This window comes from Bos grunniens, chromosome 15 (genome assembly GCF_055505025.1).
Source record: "Bos grunniens cultivar Pamir isolate PY7600 chromosome 15, Bosgru_T2T1.0, whole genome shotgun sequence".
NCBI classification, from domain to species: Eukaryota; Metazoa; Chordata; class Mammalia; order Artiodactyla; family Bovidae; genus Bos; species Bos grunniens.
Window position 1 is genome coordinate 74099086 of NC_141179.1, and position 20732 is coordinate 74119817.

General features: G+C 42.3%; 1 protein-coding gene across 11 annotated transcripts in view; it reads left to right on the plus strand.

Annotated features, from left to right (window-relative positions):
* The window catches only part of TTC17 (tetratricopeptide repeat domain 17), a 129863-nt gene that overhangs the window by 81086 nt on the left and 28045 nt on the right, over positions 1-20732 (plus strand). For 7 of the 11 annotated variants that reach the window (XR_015142306.1, XM_086341194.1, XM_086341196.1 and 4 more), the window contains 5 exons: positions 5834-6093; positions 6616-6769; positions 13429-13549; positions 15650-15809; positions 16731-16814. Coding sequence is in view for 10 of the 11 variants with exons in the window: in XM_086341194.1 (XP_086197320.1) it covers positions 5834-6093; positions 6616-6769; positions 13429-13549; positions 15650-15809; positions 16731-16814 (779 nt within the window). In the remaining variant the exon portion in view is untranslated. Of the gene's footprint in view, positions 1-2149; positions 2451-5833; positions 6094-6615; positions 6770-13428; positions 13550-15649; positions 15810-16730; positions 16815-18723; positions 19525-20732 lie in introns of those variants that run through there. The other 4 variants (XM_086341200.1, XM_086341201.1, XM_086341203.1 and 1 more) reach the window with 2 other exon arrangements.

Below are 20732 nucleotides of genomic sequence, written 5' to 3' on the forward strand. Positions count from 1 at the left end.
GTGATTCACAATTTTTAAAGGTTTTGCTCCATTTGTAGTTGTTATAAAATACCAGTTACATTCTCCATATTTCACAGTGTATCTTTGTAGCTTATTTTATACTTGTGGCTCAGTAGTCCAGTATAGGAGACGTGGGTTCAGTCCCTGAGTTGGGAAGATCCCCTGGAGAACTAAACGGCAACCAACTCCAGTATTCTTGCCTGGAGAATCCCATGGACAGAGGAGCCTGGCGGACTACAGTCCATGGGGTCACAAAAAAATCAACACAATTTAGTGACTAAACAGCATAACAACTAATGGTTTGTACCTTTTAATCCGCTGCTCCTATATTGCCCCTCCTTCCTTCCCTCTCCCCACAGGTAACGTCTAGTTTGTTCTCTATATCTGTGAGTCTTTTTGTTGTTATATTCACTAGTTATACATTTGAAATTCCACATACAAGTGATACCATACAGTATTTGCCTTTTCTGTCTGACGTATCTCACTAAGCATAATGCCCTCCGATCCATCCATGTTGTGCAGAGAAGACACTGGAACTCAAGACAGAATTGCCCAAGGTCCTATGGTGGTGGAGTCCTAATTTGAAACCAACTTTGTGTAATTCCAGAGTGTACTTTCTATTTTGTGAGACAGAGGAACATTCTGAAAGGTAGAATGTGCCTGCTTGCCTTTAGAAGCCACAGTCTTACAGTAAAACCTATGGATATTAATCACATAAGACTTTCTGGACATGTTTTGATCCAGACTTTGAAGGAAGGACTTTGTCTTGCTGGTCATCTCTTTGAATATGTGATCTTTACCTCTGTTTATTATCGATCTGTTTCATTTTACATTTGTCTTTTCAGCTTCTGCTCCCTAAAACTCTTCCTGGAACCTTTCTTCCAAGCTTATTAACACTGCTTATCAAACACAGTCACCTTCTTTTAATCACCTTCTGATGGTCCTCTTCCTCTCAGGAGTATTCCCAGCATTGTCTTGCTTCTGCTTCTGCTTCTGCTCCAGGCATGGGCAGCTGGGTCTGTCCCTGGGTAGCCCATTCTATTTCTGACCATTCATAAGTCTTTCCTAATACAGAGCTAAAACACGGCTTCTCGTCTCTAGCCCTGACCTCTGAGACTAACAGTCTGTCTCTCTCTAATGTCGTGCTTGCTGAGATGTTTGAAGACGGTTATTGTTCCTGTCTACCAGCCCCCACCCCATGTTTCTGTTCCCTTTAGCTAAATGTCCTCATTTCCTTCTGCTGCTGCTGCTGCTAAGTCATTTCAGTCGTGTCTGACTCTGTGCGACCCCGTAGACGACAGCCCAGCAGGCTCCCCCATCCCTGGGATTCTCCAGGCAAGAACACTGGAGTGGGTTGCCATTTCCTCCTCCAATGCATGAAAGTGAACAGTGAAAGTGAAGTCACTCGGTTGTGTCCAACTCTTAGCAACCCCATGGACTGCAGCCTACCAGGCTCCTCCGTCTATGGGATTTTCCAGGCAAGATAATTTTTAGTCCCTTCACTATCCTTGAAGTACTCACTCTGGAATCTTTTTAAATCTTCGTAGCAAAATATTTTCAAAGTCTGATCATGTGTGTATGCGGGTATATCAGCTGCTCTTCCTGCTACAGGATCACCTTGATGTTTTCAGTCCTCCCCCGTCTAACATGGTTTTAGGGAGTTTCAGCAAGTCCCTTCTCTGTGAATGTGCTCCACTTTGAGAGTCCCTTCCACGGTGGTGCCCAGACCGTGAGTTTCCAGATTTCCAGTTGTGTCTGCAATGTTGCAAAATTATAGTGGGCTTTTTTTTTTCCTCCTTCTTAGAATCAGAACTATATGCGCTTCTCTCTGTTTCTCAGCACTCCTCCTGTCCCTGTGATCCTGGCCAGATTACCTCACAGGGCTCAGTCAGCTGTGAGTTTTCCCAGTACCCTGAGATATAATTCATCCAAGTGAGAAAAGCATGAACTTTTCTGTGGGTGAGCCTCACTGTGGGTGCTCAGAGTCTCTTCACTTCACAACATGTATTCTCCTTTTTCCAGTTTGAAAATGGTACGTGTTGAAGACAAAGAAAAAAACAAGGGTCTCCGTCTCTCTGTTTCCAGTTTACACAGCATCTGGCCCACAAGCAGCAAGCCTAACAGTTACTTTTTTCTTCTTCTTGTTCAGTCGCTAAATCGTGTCTGACTCCTTGTGACCCCATGGACTGCAGCACACCAGGCTTGCCTGTGCTTCACTGTCTCCTGGAGTTTGCTCAACCTGCCGAGATCCCTCAGTCGTCCAGACCTCTTTCCGCCTGAGTTCTGTATTTGTAGCTGCTTATTGGACAGTGTCTGGAGATGTGTCCATCCTTCTGGCCCAGACCATAGCCCCATGGGGTGTTATATTCTGAGCCCTCAGCACATTGTTAAGCAAGTAACAACAAATGTTTAAATGAAGTAATAAATAAGCGCCTCAGATCCCAACACTATCATGTTGTCCTGTCCCTATGGCATTGATTTTGCAAATAGCATTACATTCACACATTCTAAAACTTCACATAGTGTAGTAAAATGCTCCCTGTTTCACATCAGACTTTAAAATCTTGAAGTCATCTCTGGATTTATTCTATTTCCCATTATATCCACATAATTACCAAATTCTGTTAATTTTTCTTCACTGAAATTTCCCCATACCTCTTTCCCTTCCCTTTTAAAGATTTCCCCTTTATCCCCAGCCTAAGTCGGTTTCTCTTATGTGCCACTTACAGAGATTGTTGAAACACCTGTCTGTCCTCTGTCTTCCTTCTGTCCTCCACCCCCTAGTTCCTAAGACACCAACTGATTTACTAATCTAACCTTTGTAACTGTTGTGGCTATCACCTTGTTATTCTTTGCTTAACAAACTAGAGGCTCCCTTTACAATGAATCTGCGTCCAGACTCTCCCAGGCACTCAGTGTCACCCACTTCCCTGAGTATCTTATTCGCTGATGTAAATTTTTTGTTCTAGTTAATTTGAAAGTACTTCCTCACACCTGTTTCTGTGTGTGTAAATGGGTGTGTACACACCTGCTTTTTTAGTGTCAGCACTCTGGGAGTGCCCTCCCTGGGCCTCTGTTCTGTCTAAATCCTGCCTCAGGTAGTCTGCTTTCCTGAAAAAAGCATTTCGTGACTACATTCAATTATGTTTTTCCTTTAGGAAAAAAATACTTAAATTGTTCTCTCGTTGTTTAATGTATAGTTTTATGTCTCCAAATTGATTATATTTAATTCCTTAGGATCAGATTCTTTTTGTTCCCAAATACATAGCAGAGAGACAGGCATGTAGTAGGGCCTAAGTAAATTGGTCTGTTTTTCCTAAGGCATAGCACCTTCATGATCTCCCCGTTTCTCACCTTTATTTAGTGTCATTCTTTAGGAACTGCTGTCACCCCAACCCCAGCAGCTTTGAAAAGGCCGAATGGCTGCCAGCAGCAGAAGCCTGCGACTAGTTCTCAGTTCAATACTGATTTCCGTCAGTGAAAGGCCTTTGCCCTAGGAACTTTTTAATGATATATATTACCATATGTTAAGGGCATAGGGAAGTATTAATCTTTGGGACCTGGGGTTACAGAACTTTTTGCAACTAAACGACATGAATGCTTTCTAAATAGTAGTAGTTTTTGAATGGAAATAAGGCTTCCATGTACAGCGTGCATGTGCAGCTCCACCTGTGCACTGGGGAATTAGCTACGTGGTGTCTTCCTTTGACCAAAAGCCACTTTTCTTTAAACCTGTATTCTTGGTCATGGCCAAATCTATCAAAAGTTCTTTTCTGTCCCAGGACCAGGTGCAGGGAATCCCATGGTAGCCAGAGAAGGAAGGAGAGGAAGCTAAAATAACATGAGGAAGACTTGGAGACAACGCTGTTGCTACAAGTCAGCTCCCGGGCAATTCTAATTAAGTTCCTGTTGGAATCCCTATAGCAGTCCTTGGCTGCTGCTTTCCTAGCTTAGGTACTGCGAAGTTTGTGACTCATGTAGCGTATCAGACACTGTGCTAAACACATGACGCCTGCCTTTCCATTGCTTGCCTGTCATCTAGGTGGGCAGTACTTGAACACACAACAAATTTCCAGCAGGACAAGGCAAAAGCAGGAACAGCTGATCCCCAAGGAACCCACAGAACAAATTATTCCTGAGTTCCCATTAATTGCTTCTGTAGCTATTTGCGCCTGCTCTGTGCCAGGAGCAGTTGTGGGCATTTGGAATATAGGAACAAACAAGGTAGAAACTAACACTTAGAACTCTGTCAACCCCACATGTATACTACTGACTGCATAATTTTGGCAAGTAACCATTCTTATCTAAATATCCTAAAGGAAAAGACTTTGCCAACTCGTTTGACTTTATGCTTGTTTCAGAACATTAATGATAATATTAAGCAACAGAAGCTATCATATTGGTTCGGAAAACTTAGTTACTTGAAAGGACAGCAATAGATTTTGTAGTCACTTGTTAACAAATGGAAGAGCCGTACAGCTTTTCAAAGAAAGAAATGACAGCGATTTCTAGTGGTCTCCTCAGCTGGGCAACAGCCCTGCCCTCCTTGCCACTTTCTATTCCAGAAGGTGGAATGGGAGACAGAGATGCCACTGGAGAGCTGAGAGTGACACCGCAGACCTTCTGTGAGAAGGCCTCAAAGCTTTAAGTTGTTTTTAGTAATGGGAATCAGCCTGCTTTCTCAGCCTTCTCAGAGGCTGAAACTGCAGTTCTGAGACGGGTTACTCACTGTGGTTATAGGTCTATTGATAACCGCTATGAGATTCCTGACCTTGGCCTTATGAATGCCATGTTCTAAATTACTGAAAAGCCAGATTACCAACTGAAGATTATTGGGGTACTGGCACAACATAGACTATCAATTTGTGAGCCATCAGCCCCGAGCTCTCAGGTTGTCCACTGGGCACATATCATAGAAGGAAGCATTCCTTTTATTTGTCTCTGTACTCCGTATACTTTTTAGAAGGAGTAGAAAGAACTGTCACAGAACACAGTGTAAGATTCAGACATTTATTCAAAATAGCAAAAGTTAAGTTGTAAAGAATTTTTCTTTTTAAAGGAAAGCATTCTGTAAAGAAACTCAGACTAATTTTGCCCTAAGCTTTCTTTCTAGTTAGGCATAGAGGGGAGCTTGTAAGGTTGTGTAACCTACAGTGTATAATAATGGAAACATACTGACTGCTCAGGAGAGAGAATTTTCACTAGGCCATTGCACTGAGAAACATCCGTGGGAGTCTTTACATAAGAAACATTAGCAATATAATAAATATCCTGATAGCCATTTTAGGGGGAAATTACACTAGCAAACTGTTATATCTTATATTAGCCATTAGTGAAAATGAAAGCCTTCATGTGGAATTAGGATAATTTTCCACTAAACAAATCATTGTTCAGTTAAGGTAATTAGGCTGTATGGTCTTAACAACTATATTTCATATGCCATTTGAATAAAGCTTGAAGAATCCTATATATTAAATAATATAATAAACTTCATCTTTACCATCTATGTCTTATATCTAGAGCAAGTTGGTCTTTCCCTTCTCCCCCAAAATACACATAAAATAGCCATCTTCATGCTCACTAGTGACAATCTATCTATAACTGCCTACCATCTAGCTTCTGCCACTGTTCTCAATCCAGTTTTTTGTAAAATCTGGATGAGAAAAATGGTATATTATGAATTCTGAAGATGTTGAATGGTATTTTTATGAAGATGGACTACAGAAGTGCCTCTAAGCAGAACCGAAACTTTTCTCAGAAAGCAAGGTTGGAGTCACTCAAGTACTTGAATGACTGCGTAACTTTAAATAACATGCTTGCACTTGAATTTCAGGTACAGTGGTTGAGGAAAGCAATGGTTCTGATGAGATGGAGAATTCAGATGAAACAAAAATGTCAGAAGAGATATTGGCCTTGGTGGATGAATTTCAACAGGCATGGCCCCTGGAAGGCTTTGGAGGAGCACTGGAGATGAAGGGACGGCGTCTGGACTTGCAGGGCATACGAGTACTGAAGAAAGGCCCCCAGGATGGAATAGCCAGAAGTTCTTGCTATGGAGACTGCAGAAGTGAAGATGATGAAGCGACAGAATGGGTATGAGTTTGCCAACTCAGTCCTTACCAATTTGTAGCCCAGGTCCTTGAGAGTGGGTAGGGGGCAGTGCTCCTAATTTGCCAAGTGTAATCTGTTGGGTGTGTGGCACTCGACTCCGTGCCCTAGTCAGCCTTCACGTGAGAATTGTACTGCTGGAAGCATTTCATGTGCCTTAGGTATTGTTGGCTTTTAGAGGAAATGGGTGTGAAACCACGCTCAGAGCCTGCAGGCTGGGAACAGCCCAGTTCACACATCTTGACTTTTAGTTCCCTCTGTATCCTTTAAGGCTCAGTTATTTTGTTTATTTCACTAAACACTTTTCATCTAGACCTTTAAGAATTAAACTGAAGGAAAGAACTTAACTCTTGCCCAGGACTGGTTGTTATTTTTGTTTTTTAATTGGAGGATAATTGCTTTACAATATTGTGTTAGGACTGGTTATTCTTAAAGCCACCAATACGCACAGCCACAGGCAGACATGAAAATTGATCTCTTTGTCCCTAACATGTTTTCATTTCCCAGATCACATTCCAGGTCAAACGTGTAAAGAAACCCAAAGGAGATCATAAGAAAACTTCTGGGAAAAAGGTAGAATCAAGTCAGACAGAAGATGTACATCGTAACCGAGCAAGCCTGGAGATCACTGGCCCAAAGGTGGCGTCTCCTGGGCCACAAGGTAGGTGGGACGTTCAGCATGCCCGCCTCTTCTTTCCCATTCACTCTTTCAGTTCTCACAAAGGCGTGTGCGTGCCTGCAGGTAGATCACGTGAGAAGGTAATTGAGCCAAGTGAACAGGAAGCCAGTCATTGGTATAAAAAGTTTGTTTTAAACCTTTATTTGGCTTATGTTCTTACCATCTTGAACTTAAATACTCTATTAATGCTTAACTTGACAGCTCAGTTTAATATATTAAAAAACTGTGTTTGAGATCCTTGAGTTCAGACACCAGTTTTGCTATTTAGTTCCTTTGCCTCATTTTTCTTATCTATAAAGTGGGGATAATTGCATCTGTCTTATAGAGTGGTTGTGTGTATTCTATAAGGTTATACATGTAAAGTGCTTTAAATGAACTGAACACATCAGTTCAGTTCAGTCGCTCAGTCGTGTCCGACTCTTTGCGACCCCATGAATTGCAGCACGCCAGGCCTCCCTGTCCATCACCAGCTCCTGGAGTTCACCCAAACTCATGTCCATCCAGTCGGTGATGCCATCCAGCCATCTCATCCTCTGTCGTCCCCTTCTCCTGCCCCCAATCCCTCCCAGCATCAGAGTCTTTTCCAATGAGTCAACTCTTCACATGAGGTGGCCAAAGTACTGGAGTTTCAGCTTTAGCATCATTCCTTCCAAATAAATCCCAGGACTGATCTCCTTCAGAATGGACTGGTTGGATCTCCTTGCAGTCCAGGGGACTCTCAAGAGTCTCCTCCAACACCACAGTTCAAAAGCATCAATTCTTGGGCGCTCAGCTTTCTTCACAGTCCAACTCTCGCATCCATACATGACCACAGGAAAAACCATAGCCTTGACTAGACGGACCTTTGTTGCCAAGTAATGTCTCTGCTTTTGAATATGCTATCTAGGTTGGTCATAACTTTCCTTCCAAGGAGTAAGCATCTTTTAATTTCATGGGTGCAATCACCATCTGCAGTGATTTTGGAGCCCAAAAAAATAAAGTCTGACACTGTTTCCACTGTTTCCCCATCTATTTCCCGTGAAGTGATGGGACCAGATGCCATGATCTTCGTTTTCTGAATGTTGACTTTTAAGCCCACTTTTTCACTCTCCTCTTTCACTTTCATCAAGAGGCTTTTTAGTTCCTCTTCACTTTCTGCCATAAGGGTGGTGTCATCTGCATATCTGAGGTTATTGATACTTCTCCCGGCAATCTTGATTCCAGCTTGTGTTTCTTCCAGTCCAGCGTTTCTCATGATGTACTCTGCATAGAAGTTAAATACGCAGGGTGACAGTATACAGCCTTGACGTACTCCTTTTTCTATTTGGAACCAGTCTGTTGTTCCATGTCCAGTTCTGACTCTTGCTTCCTGATCTGCATATAGGTTTCTCAAGAGGCAGGTCAGGTGGTCTGGTATTCCCATCTCTTTCAGAATTTTCCACAGTTTATTGTCATCCACACAGTCAAAGGCTTTGGCATAGTCAATAAAGCAGAAATAGATGTTTTTCTGGAACTCTCTTGCTTTTTTGATGATCCAGCAGATGTTGGCAATTTGATCTCTGGTTCCTCTGCCTTTTCTAAAACCAGCTTGAACATCAGGAAGTTCACGGTTCACGTATTGCTGAAGCCTGGCTTGGAGAATTTTGAGCATTACTTTACTAGCATGTGAGATGAGTGCAATTGTGCGGTAGTTGGAGCATTCTTTGGCATTGCCTTTCTTTGGGATTGGAATGAAAACTGACCTTTTCCAGTCCTGTGGCCACTGCTGAGTTTTCCAAGTTTGCTGGCATATTGAGTGCAGCACTTTCATAGCATCATCATCTAAGATTTGAAATAGCTCAACTGGAATTCCATCCCCTCCACTGGCTTTGTCCGTAGTGATGCTTTTTAAGGCCCACTTGACTTCACATTCCAGGATGTCTGGCTCTAGGTGAGTGATCACACCATCAAGATTATCTTGGTCTTGAAGATCTTTTTTGTACAGTTCTGTGTATTCTTGCCACCTCTTTTTAATATCTTCTGCTTCTGTTAGGTCCATACCATTTCTATCTTTTATCGAGCCCATCTTTGCATGAAATGTTCCCTTGGTATCTGTAATTTTCTTGAAGAGATCTCTAGGTCTTTCCCATAGGAAAGACTGAACACATAGGGCTTGATAAATACTATCCAGTAATTTTTTATGTGTTCGATAGCTCTTTAAGTATTAGATAATATTTTGGAACTACTCCCCAGGAAAAAAAAATACATCAAAATTTGGCGTGTACTTTTAGGGTTCATAGTTATCCCAAAGTCTGTCTTTGGACTCCAGGTTCAGGGCCATTGCCATGAGTCCAGTTGACTTTCTTTTCCAGCAGTGAAACAGTGGTGGTAGAATTTCTTTAAAAAAAAAAAGAAAAGAAAATTCTCCTCTCTATTTTTTTTTCTCCTTTTTTAAAAGGATATTTTCACTGTGTTAGATTTGACAATTCAAGATAACTTCATGAAAATGTGTGTAATTTAAATTGTATTTACCAAAGCTGAAAGCAGAGAACACATAATAAAATATAAGGAATAAGGTAATCTTAGCTAAATCTCAGAATGATCTGTGACTTGACAAAAATACTAAAGACACCAAAAAGGACGTTTTGGCATGACTGGAGTTGAAATATGAAGTAGTTTTACTGTTTAAGGAAGATAGCGTGTGTTAGCAGATTATGGGAGAAAGTGGCACGTACTCTGATAAGTCTGTGCGGTAGCGAGGGAAAAGATACTCAAACTACAAAACACGCCATAGCAGTGAGACTTCCAGTGGTTTAAATAGTAAACGTGATAAATACATTAAAGAGGAAATTTAAATGGGTAGTTATATACTTCGGAGGTGAAAAAGGACTTTCTAAAGCACAGAGAAAAAGAAAAAAGTAATTCTGGCATCAGAAAGCACTACAAAATAGACAAAGAATTGAAACAGTATTTTTTGCAGAATATTTACATATTTTTACAGAATACATCATAAGCAAAGGATATCAGTGTCATTTAAGGAGCGCCTCCAAATCAATAGAAAAAAATAACAGCATTTCAGTAAAATATGTGCACGGTACATAGGCAGTTCACCAAATACACAAAACACACTCACACACATAAACACACATGGCCGCTTAGCATGGTAACATGTTTAGCGTCTCGAGCAGACAAGGAAATGCAGACGTAAAATGTAACATGCCAGTTCTGCTTGTCAGACTGTCTTTGTGTAATACACGGCGAGATTTAGTAAAATGAATTTGGGGATAGTTTGACTAGATACGTCAGAAAATTTTTAAATATACCAACAGCTCTACTTCTAGTAATTTACCCTAAATAATCTTATAAGCATATTGAAAAGCAGAGACATTACTTTGCCAACAAAGGTCCGTCTAGTCAAGGCTATGGTTTTTCCAGTGGTCATGTATAGATGTGAGAGTTGGACCGTGAAGAAGGCTGAGTGCCCAAGAATTGATGCTTTTGAACTGTGGTGTTGGAGAAGACTCTTGAGAGTCCCTTGGACTGCAAGGAGATCCAACCAGTCCATTCTGAAGGAGATCAGCCCTGGGTGTTCTTTGGAAGGACTGATGCTGAAGCTGAAACTCCAGTACTTTGGCCACCTCATGTGAAGAGTTGACTCATTGGAAAAGACTCTGATGCTGGGAGGGATTGGGGGCAGGAGGAGAAGGGGACGACAGAGGATGAGATGGCTGGATGGCATCACCGACTCGATGGACGTGAGTCTGAGTGAACTCCGGGAGTTGGTGATGGACAGGGAGGCCTGGCGTGCTGCAATTCATGGGGTCGAAAAGAGTCGGACACGACTGTGCGACTGAACAACTGAACTGAATCTTATAAGTGCAACAGATAGACATATAAAGATACTGATCATCACGCTGCTTATCATAATAAAAATCTGAAAAATATCTAAATGATGACAGTTGCCTAAGTAAACTACAGCGTGTTCTTGCCCTGTACTTGCAACCAAGGTGTCTGTAATTTAGTAAGTGAACAAAAGCACTTTATAAAGTAGCATATATTGAAGGTACCTCAATTTTACACTAAAACGTCATAAATGATCATTCCGTTTTTTAAATTTCTTAAAATAAGCCTATATTACTTTTACAAAAACAAACTAAAAATTTCTTGTAAAAGTGAAAATTAAAGCTCAGTATGGTTGAGAGGATAGGAGAGCACTTAGGCAGTTTTAAGTGGATTCAAATAGGTGGGGCTGGGTAGGGCACTGAATATACTTGCAAAGAAGATCATAGAACTATTTACTTTCACTCATGTCCAGAGTTCTAGTGTGGAAGAGGTAAGAGAAGACTGCAGAGGTTCAGTATCCCGGTTTTCAACCAAGTACATATTTTGTCCACTGCCAAGTGATGAGATTTGTGATAAATCCTGACGTGGTGGTAAAGCAAATTATTAAACCAGTCCTTTGTGAGCCCATGGGGGAAGAGTCTCAGAGATCATTGAGGGTCGTTGTAGATTTTCTAAGAATTAATAAAACTGATAATGCATAACTGACTTTATTTCCCACTTTGGTGAGGCCTGCTAGACTAGAACACCAGGGAAGTGCCATATACATAACATAACTGGATTTAAGCAAAGCACTTAACAGAGTGTCTTATGACATCCTTGAGAACAGTGTGGCGAGAGATGGGCTTAAAGGCTCCCCAATGCCTGCAGCATGAAGACCACACTTTCTAGGGTGGTGCACAAGACCATTTACAACCCAGCCTCTGTCTCCCCTTCAGCACCATTCCCTGAACCAATCACGCTCTTGTTTTACCTCCTTGTTTTTGCGCATGCTCTTCCCTCCACCTAGGAGGCACTGCTGCCACCTCCGTGGTGCTAAGATGTCACTCATCCTTAAACCTCAAACTCCAGTGCCATCTCTTCCTTGGTGCGTTCAGGCAGCATCAGCTTCTTTCTCTGTCCAGCTGCTCTCTCTTTCTCCTCTGTCCAGCTGCTCTCTCTTTCTCCTCTGTCCAGCTGCTCTCTCTTTCTCCTCTGTCCAGCTGCTCTCTCTTTCTCCTCTGTCCAGCTGCTCTTTCTCCTCTGTCCAGCTGCTCTTTCTCCTCTGTCCAGCTGCTCTCTTTCTCCTCTGTCCAGCTGCTCTCTCTTTCTCCTCTGTCCAGCTGCTCTCTGCCCTCACTGTGGCACTTACCCTGTTGTGCTCCAATAATTTGTGTTTACCTTCCTCGCTAGACTGTGAGCTCAAGGGCAGGCCCTTTTATTGTTCCTCTCTGTATCCCTAGTGTCTTAATACAGTTCCCACTCCCATATAATAGCTGCTCAATAAATATGGCATCACTGGCTCAGTGGACATGAGTTTGGGCAAGCTCCAGGAGATGGTGAAGGACAGGGAAGCCTGGCGTGTTGCAGTCTGTGGGGCTGCAGAGAGTCAAACATGACTGAGCAACTGGACAACAACAAAATATTTTCCAAGCGAATTTCTTAAACAGAAAGGGAAAATAAGTTGTATTGTGAAATTTATGGTTTAATTCTCTTGGTATTTATTTAAACAGGGTTCATTTGAAACTCTTCCAAACTTTTTTTTCTCTTTTATTAAAATCTAAATCTAAAGCCCCTGCCTCTCTCTTAAAAGTTTTCTATTGTTGGTAAATTCCTACAGTATAAAAAGAGCTATACATTACCAAAGTTTTCCTTCCTATCCATTCCATTGGAATTTTTCAGAAGAATCCTTCCCAGATAAGACTTAGGTCTGCTCTTTTCTTGGGGGTTTATCTAAGTAAAGAGCCTACACCCAAAAGGTGGTACCTTTGAAGGGTATCAGTAAACAGAGCCTTAAAGGCCCAGGAAAGCTTTAAATAGCATGACTGGTAGCGTGCGCGTTATAGTCGAGCAGACCTGGATCTGAATCGCAGTGCTGCCACCTAGTGGCCGGTGACCCTGGGCAGATCACTTGATTTCCCTTGAGCCTCCATTTTCTCATTCGAGAAACAAGGATTAAAACCTGCCTCCTGAGGTTACAGAGGAAAAGCATTTAGCACAGGACCTGACACACAGCACAGTAAGTGCACTGGAAATAAATAACCTTTCATTGCCATCATCATTCTGCATCGTACTGCTTTCCTTTACAACAGGGGTTCTCCGCCAGGAGTGGCGTTGCCCTCCCAGGGAACACCCGACGGTATCTGGAGACACTGTTGGTGTCATGCCTCAGGGAAGGTCCCGCTCACCTCTGGTGTGTAGAGGCTGGGGATGCTGTGAGACATCCTCTCAGTGTCAGCAGTGCCGGGTTAAGAAACCTGCTTTAGACTCGTAGGCTTCTCCTGACCTAGAGTTGTCTTTATAGAATCAAAGTGTAGAAAGGTGAAATTAAGTTTGGTAAAATGTTAATACTGAAAAGTATTTTAACCCTCATCTCAGTCTTAAATCCAGTGAAGGACTCATTCATTTTTACTTCATCATCTTATCTTTGAAAACAAGGCTTTCCTCAATGATGACAGTTACTCCCATTGCTGCGAATGACAAAGACTTTTGTTCGTTGTGTAAGTGGTGGAAATTCTAGACTAGAAGGATGACTGGCACCTGCGATACACCAGTCTGAGTGAAGTAACCACCAGGGCGTAAGGCACTGTATGTGTCTTTGGGTCTTTGCCATTGTGTTGACAGATAATGTACTTTCCTTCCAGGAAAAAAGCGTGACTACCAGAGTCTGGGGTGGCCCAGCCCGGACGAGTGCCTCAAGCTGCGCTGGGTAGAGCTGACAGCCATCGTGAGTACCTGGCTTGCAGTTTCTTCAAAAAACATTGAGTGAGTATCTTAAAGCTCTCCCGCTTTCATGGCATCTGTGTACCAGCGATCCCACTGGGCCCCAGCTGACTTTAGGGATGCCCTTCCTTGTCAGCTGGCTTTAGGGATGCCCTTCTTTGTCAGCAGCTGCCATGGAGTCATCCTTGCTGGGGTTGGTGGTTCAGAGGATGCCTGGAACGGACTCAGCTCGTGGCCCCGACACCGTCTGGGTGCCCTCCTCTCTGTGCCTTCTGCCCTGCGTTCTGTCGATCCAGTCACAGAGGACGTAGTTTAAATTAAAGACTGGCTCTCTCCATTAAAGCACAAAACCTCGCTGGCATCATGTGCCTAAAAAGGGAGTCAGAGCAAGTCCACATCTGTGAGCACCTACCAGGACACAAGCAGGCAGGGCCGCCTCTCTGGTAACTGCTTTTTCCTCCCTGGATGCTCATTCTTTTGTTGGCCTCTTTTTATTTTACCTTTTAAGCATTGCAGTTCCCCAAGATTTACCGCTAAACCTTATTTTAAAATCATTCCTAGTCAAAGTCCAAAACTTCTGTCACTGATACGTTGACAGTCCCAAATCTGAATCTCCAGACCAGACCTTTCTTCAAATCCCTTGTCTCTCCAGTTGGCCTCTCTGCCTAGCTCTCTCTCCAGTACCTCAAGCTCAGGAAGACTAAACTCACCATTTTCTTGTCCATTCTCCTTTCCCCAAAAAAATCTTTGTTCTGTTTGTTTTCTATTTCTTGTTCTTAGTAAATAGCTCCCAGAAGTGCTTAGGCCCGAACCCTAGGAGTCACCCTCACCCCTCCAGTCCAGCCTGTTACCCGTTCTTGTCACTTTTACCCTTGGAGTGTTTTTCAAAACTACTTGCTTTTCTTCATCCCTGTTGCTGCTTTATTCATTCTTGCACCTCCTCAATCCATTCTCTCCTTAGTATTCAGAATTGTTCCTCAGAAGTCAAATAATTCTTAAAATGCTCTAACAACTTGTAAATATTGCTGTTTACAGTGGCCCACAGAGCCCTTCATGATCTGCTCCCCACATGTCTTTCCATCTTCAGCTCTGCTCTCCCTCCTGCGAGGCCTTCACATGTGGTGCTGCCTTTGCCTCTGGTGGTGTTCTCAGCATCTTCTCCCTGCCTGCTTAATTCATATTCCTCCTTCTGGTCTTAACATCTTTCCTCCTCAGGAAATCCTTCATGACCTCCCTCCCTCCTCCATCAGCACAGAGGCAATGTGCACCCCTCTAGGAAACTGACACAGCTGTGTTTTATCTTTTATAGCTCATCACATCTGTAATGACTAACTGTCACCAGACAGTGAGCATCGTAACAGTGGGGACTGGGGATGTTTGGTTAATTATTGTAACTCTGATACCTGACATGTGATAGAGTCTGAATCAATAATGAATGAATGTTTACATATTAATATATGGTCAACTTTTTTAAGTAGCTAGAAGCAAAATTTGCCAGTGTCAAATTGCCACACCAGTATATATGATAGTGTAAAATATTTGGCCAGTATATAGCAGGAAAATGACCACTTTGAAGCCATGAAGGGACGTGTTTACATCTTATACGTGGATACAATGAATAGCTGGATCTGTGTAACATTTACGGTCTAAACTTTAGGGGAGCTTTTCCTGTGGGGACAAGTATGCCTCTGTGCATAGAGGGAAAATGAAAGACAGGAACCACTTCTGGTTATTTATCACTGTCTGTACCCTGGAAAAGAAACCCTAGAAGAAAACCTACCTGGTTTCAAACCTCCCCAGTGAGAAAAAGTGGCAAGCAGCAGTGAGGAAATCAGACACCTTGATGCGTAGAAAGAAGGCAGCTTGAGAAAAGACTGAGTTCAGGACTCAGATCCCAATGCTGCTGCTCTGACCGAGGGCACAGCCTCTACTCATACAGTCAGCAAACAGTCAGTAGAGCACTGGAGTCCTTGTACCTATAAAGTGAGAGGCCGGACTAAGTAGCTCCGGAAATTGCTTCCATTTTGAGATTCTGTGGTTCCAGATAGTTCTATTTATATATCGCAGTTATGGTCAGCTAATGATTCATACTTTGTCCCCACCCACTTTTCTATGGCTAAGGTGGTCCTCTGCATTTTTCAGCATCACGGAACACATAGACTTTGCCACTCCAATACAGCAGCCAGCGATGGAACCTGTTTGCAATGGCAATCTCCCCACGAGCATGCACACCCTGGACCACTTGCAGGGGGTTTCCAACCGAGCCAGCCTACACTACACGGGAGAGAGCCAGTTAACAGAGGTGAGTGCTCGGCTGTATTCAGCCAGTCTGCAGTTTTTGCCGTACAGTTATGATGAAGCTGATAGCGAAAGCGCAAGTGGCCAGGCCAGGTTTTTTTGCCTTTTTCAGATGGCTGTTGTCTAGATGGCTTTAGGAAAAGCCTGATTTCTTTCAGGCCCTGTGACCGAACATATGGTTTTTTTATGACCAGAAAATGATAATTCTGATTCATTCCTCCAGATGGGTAGCATTCTGCTTGTCACTGGACAGAGGCTCTTTGTGAGAAATATTTGGGACAGTTAATGCTCCTGTTGACATTCTTAAGAAGGGAGGGAAGGAGGGCAGACCCAGCGTATATCTAGCAAAGAGTGTACGTAGAAGAATAATCAGAAAGCATGCCACAAATATCCAGCAGTAGAGGATGTGTTCAGTAAGTGTTGGTGTAGATATAAGCTGGTGTACAATAAGAGCCATTAAGAAAGATGCATGAGAAGTATATTTATTGACATGAAAGCTGTTGACTATACTGTGTGAAAATGGAGGTGATAGTTTGCAGTGTGATCGCATAGTATACAGTCTGTGAGAGTAATGATACACGTGTACATAGAAAAATACCTGAAAGATACATAAGCGATCCTGACAGTGGTTGTGTCTGGGTGATACAGTCACAAGTGCTTTTTGTTTTCTTTCTGTACTCTGCTTCTTGTAATGCTGTAACGGATGTGTTCTACTTGCCTGTAACCTGTGTTAAGCGAGAGAGGGAGAGGGGATGGTGATGGCCTTCAGTGTGTCTTCCACACTATGCCTTACCAACAGGACCACAGCAGGCGCCCCCAGATACAGCCTGCACCCACGGCACAGTGCCCAGCTGGGCGTCCGCAGCGTCGTCAGACCTCCCCTCACCGTCATTCCTCTAACCTGTCATCTCCCTCCCTGAACCAGGTGTTGCAGAATCTTGGCAAAGACCAATATCCACAACAGTCACTTGAACAAATTGGCACCCGAATTGCCAAAGTTTTGGAAAAGGTAAGTCACTCTGTAGGAAAGCTGTAAACCGTTATCCACTTTCTAACTTTTCCAGATCATTTGCCATTAAGTGGCCCTAACCTCTTCGGTTAGTTATTTAGCACTTGGTAACTAAAAAGATGACATGAAGTAACCCCACACAGAAGAATATTCTAATCATTTTTCTGTGACTTTTTCCATTACGTGGTTACTATTCTTTTTTGCTACTCTGTTTACTTTCTGTGCTTAAATTTATGTGGTCAGTTTTCTCGTTTTTAGTCTACCATGGATAGATTCAGGTGATGCTACTAAGAACTTTGGAATCCAGGTGTGAGAAATAAGTCAAAGGTTCATCTTCTGGTGAATAAAGAATATTTGGTAGTTTGGATGGTAGGTGGGAACCATATCTTGAAGTATCTTTTTTCTGAAGTCATGAAACAGAATATTTGCAAAACTTTGTTTTCTTACTTTATGGGTAAGAATCTATCCACTTATTATATGATATTGAGGAGGTGATATAACAGTGATTAAGAGAGTCTACCCAGCTTCCAGTATGGCCGTGGCAGTATGGTAGGGAAGGGTAATCACGTCAGTTTAAAGGGGAGGAAGTGCACACAGCCATCACTGTTCCATGCAGTTCTGAAATTCACATGGCCAGTTGTCACCAGTTCCCCCAGTTCCAGGGTAGGAAATACGCCTTGATTAGGGCCTGTTTTGGTTCCCTGGGGGTGGTTTCCTATTCTCATTCTCAGCTCTCCTCTAGAGGCTGCCTTTCCTTTTCCTTAGAAGTGTCCTGTATTTGCAGCTGAAGAGCTTCCTCAGCCTGCTGCCTTGGTACAACTTTGTAAAACTTTGTGGACTTTCAGATTACAAGCCATTCCAAGAGGCAAAAGTCACGCCCACAGATCTCTTCAATAAGGCCCCTCTCTCTGCTTCAAACCGGAGAAGGCAATGGCACCCCACTCCAGTACTCTTGCCTGGAAAATCTATGGATGGAGGAGCCTGGTAGGCTGCAGTCCATGGGGTCGCTGAGAGTCAGACACGACTGACTTCACTTTCACTTTTCACTTTCATGCATTGGAGAAGGAAATGGCAACCCACTCCAGTGTTCTTGCCTGGAGATTCCCAGGGACGGGGGAGCCTGGTAGGCTGCCGTCCATGGGGTCACACAGAGTCAGACACGACTGAAGTGACTTAGCAGCAGCTGCTTCAAACATGAGTCCAGGACAATACCTTTAAGATTCTTAGATGCCTTTTGTCTGACAGTCTGCAAGACTTAACTCAACACGCAGATCTTCCTGAGGTGTTAGTAACACAGGGTCCTACTGCTGTGTTTTTGATGTGATCTTGATCCTGAGGCCATAGTTTTACTGGTAGCATCTGGATTTGCTTTTTTTTTTTGTCAAAACCTTGTGCTGACCGGAGAAGCTAGTAATTGAGATGAGAAAGTTTCGTTTTCTAACCCTGCAAGTCCCAGTTTGGAAGCATTTTCTCTAAATTCTGCTTGGAAACTGTGCAGTTCCTTGTTTAGTTCTCCTCTTTTAATGCTTTACTATGGGTGATGTTTAAAAAACCATTCGTCACTTTCCGCATTCTTCCTCAAAGCCTCCCTAGCCAGATCCGCAACATCATTAGGTATTTTCCTATACTCCACATAGAACCTCCCTGTTGGTTTTGCCAGTAGACGATGCCTCTCCTCCAGCCTGCAGGAGCAGTTTCCTCAGTGCTCTTCCAGCCTTCATTAATGGTCTTGTTGCTGTTCCTTCAGCAATATCCTGAACCCATTTCCCAGAGTACTGTCAGCATGCTCTAAGTTTCTGTTATGGCAGCAGTCTGTTCTTGATACCAGATATTGTTTTCAGTTACCTTTTTTGCTTAATAAATTAGACCAGAATTGAGTGGCTTAAAACAAAACTATTATTTGCTCAAGACCCTACAACCTGAGCTGGACTTCCTTCTGATCTGACTTGGAATCATCCATGCAACTACAGACATACGGAGTCTCAACTGGGGCTGGCCACCAAAGAATCTGGAGTGATTGGAATAGATGAGACACAGCTATATATTGTCTCTCTCCAAGCAGACTCTCCAGCAGAGAAGCTGGACCTTTTTACCTGGTGTCTCAGGGCTCCAAGAGACTGAGAGCAAAAGCATCCAGGCCTTTCAGAATCCATGCAGAGAGCTGGAACAGCAGCGCCTTTACGAGTGCCATCCGTCAAAGCAAGTCCCAGGGCAAAGGAGATATCCTTCACCTGCTGGTAGCGCAAAGACTACGGCCCATCTTTAACGATGGATCTTTAATCCACCACAGTGCCTTTCAAAAGGAGCAGCAATAAAACCGACAGCTTCTCAGTGGAAATGATAAAAACTAGAAGCCATTGCAATGACATCTTTAAGGTACTAAAAAAGAAAACTGCAAACCTAGAATTCTTTTCCAGCAAAAATATTCTTTAGAAATTAAAATGAAATAGATAGGTGTTCAATAAAAATTCAGAGACCTTGGCACCAGTAGGCTTGCACTGAAATAAAAATTAAAGGGAGTTCAGAAAAATGATCCCAGACAGAAATATGGACATGCCAGAAGGAAAGAAGGACACTGGAAAGAAAATATAAATGAAGACTAATTGTACAAAATGATAACTGCACTGCTCTGAGGAGCTTCACCTTTATATATAACTAAAATTCGTGGTAACATAAACGATGGCAGAAAAATAAATGGAGTTTAAAAGTTCTAAGTTTTAATTGGTATCGGCCAAGTCATAAAAGAAAGTTTGCATTGGACTGTAATAAGAATGTGTGTTTTAAGTTCCAGGCTAACTACTAAAAATGGTTCTAAAGTGTAATTCAGTGGAAGGAGAATGAAATAATGTAAAACATTTGATTAATCCAAAGAAAATTAAGAAAGGTAAAAAGTACATAAAAATAGACCACAGATAGTAAAATAGTAGATAAGTATATCATTAGTTCACTTCAGAAAAGATTTATAATTAAAGCATTTTGTATGGAATGGATTTTTTTAAATCCAACTATATGCTGCTTATAAGAGAAACTCTTCAAATATTAGGACACAGGTTGAAAATACAAAGATGAAGAATACATCATACAAACAATAAAAAAGGACAGCAGATACAGCTGTACTCTTATTTTTAAAAAAAAAAAGCTTGAAGCAAGAAACAGAGAAGGGCTAAAATGAGGAAAAAATTTGATAATTTGAGATGATATGGAGCAACCAGAACTCTGATACATTGCTAGTGAGAATATAAAATAGTAGTTATTTGGAAGACAGTCAGATAGCTTATTAAAAAGCTAGGCATATATGATCCAGTATTTTACTGCTTGGTACTTAATCAAAAGTGAAAGTGTTAGTCACTCAGTCATGTCTGACTCTGCAAGTCCATGCTCCTCTGATTCTCCAGGCAGGAATACTGGAAGGAGTAGCCATTCCATTATCCAGGGGATCTTCCTGACCCAGAGATTGAACCCGGGTCTCCTGCACTGCAGGCGTATTCTTTACTGTCTGAGCCACCAGAGAAACCCCATGAAAACTATGTCCACAAAATACTTGTTAAAAAATGTTCACAGCAGATTTATTTATAACAGCCAAAAACCTGGAAACAGATACCCATCAATAGGAGAATAGATAATCAGGGTTATATTTATACAGTGGATACTATTCTACAAGAAAGATCCTGCATCCATATTGATGAATCTCAGAAATATTGTGCTATTAAGTCACTGGACACAAAAAAATGTATAGTGTATGATCCCAACTATACGAAATCCTAGAACAGGCAAAATTAACCTCTGGTCGTAGAAATCAGAAGAGTGAATTGCTTTGTCAGGGGAAGGAGTTGATTGGGAAGCAGCTTGAAAGGACTTTCTGGACTATTGAATGTTTTCTGTGTTTTTAAGTAATAGTCAAAACTGAATGTTATACCT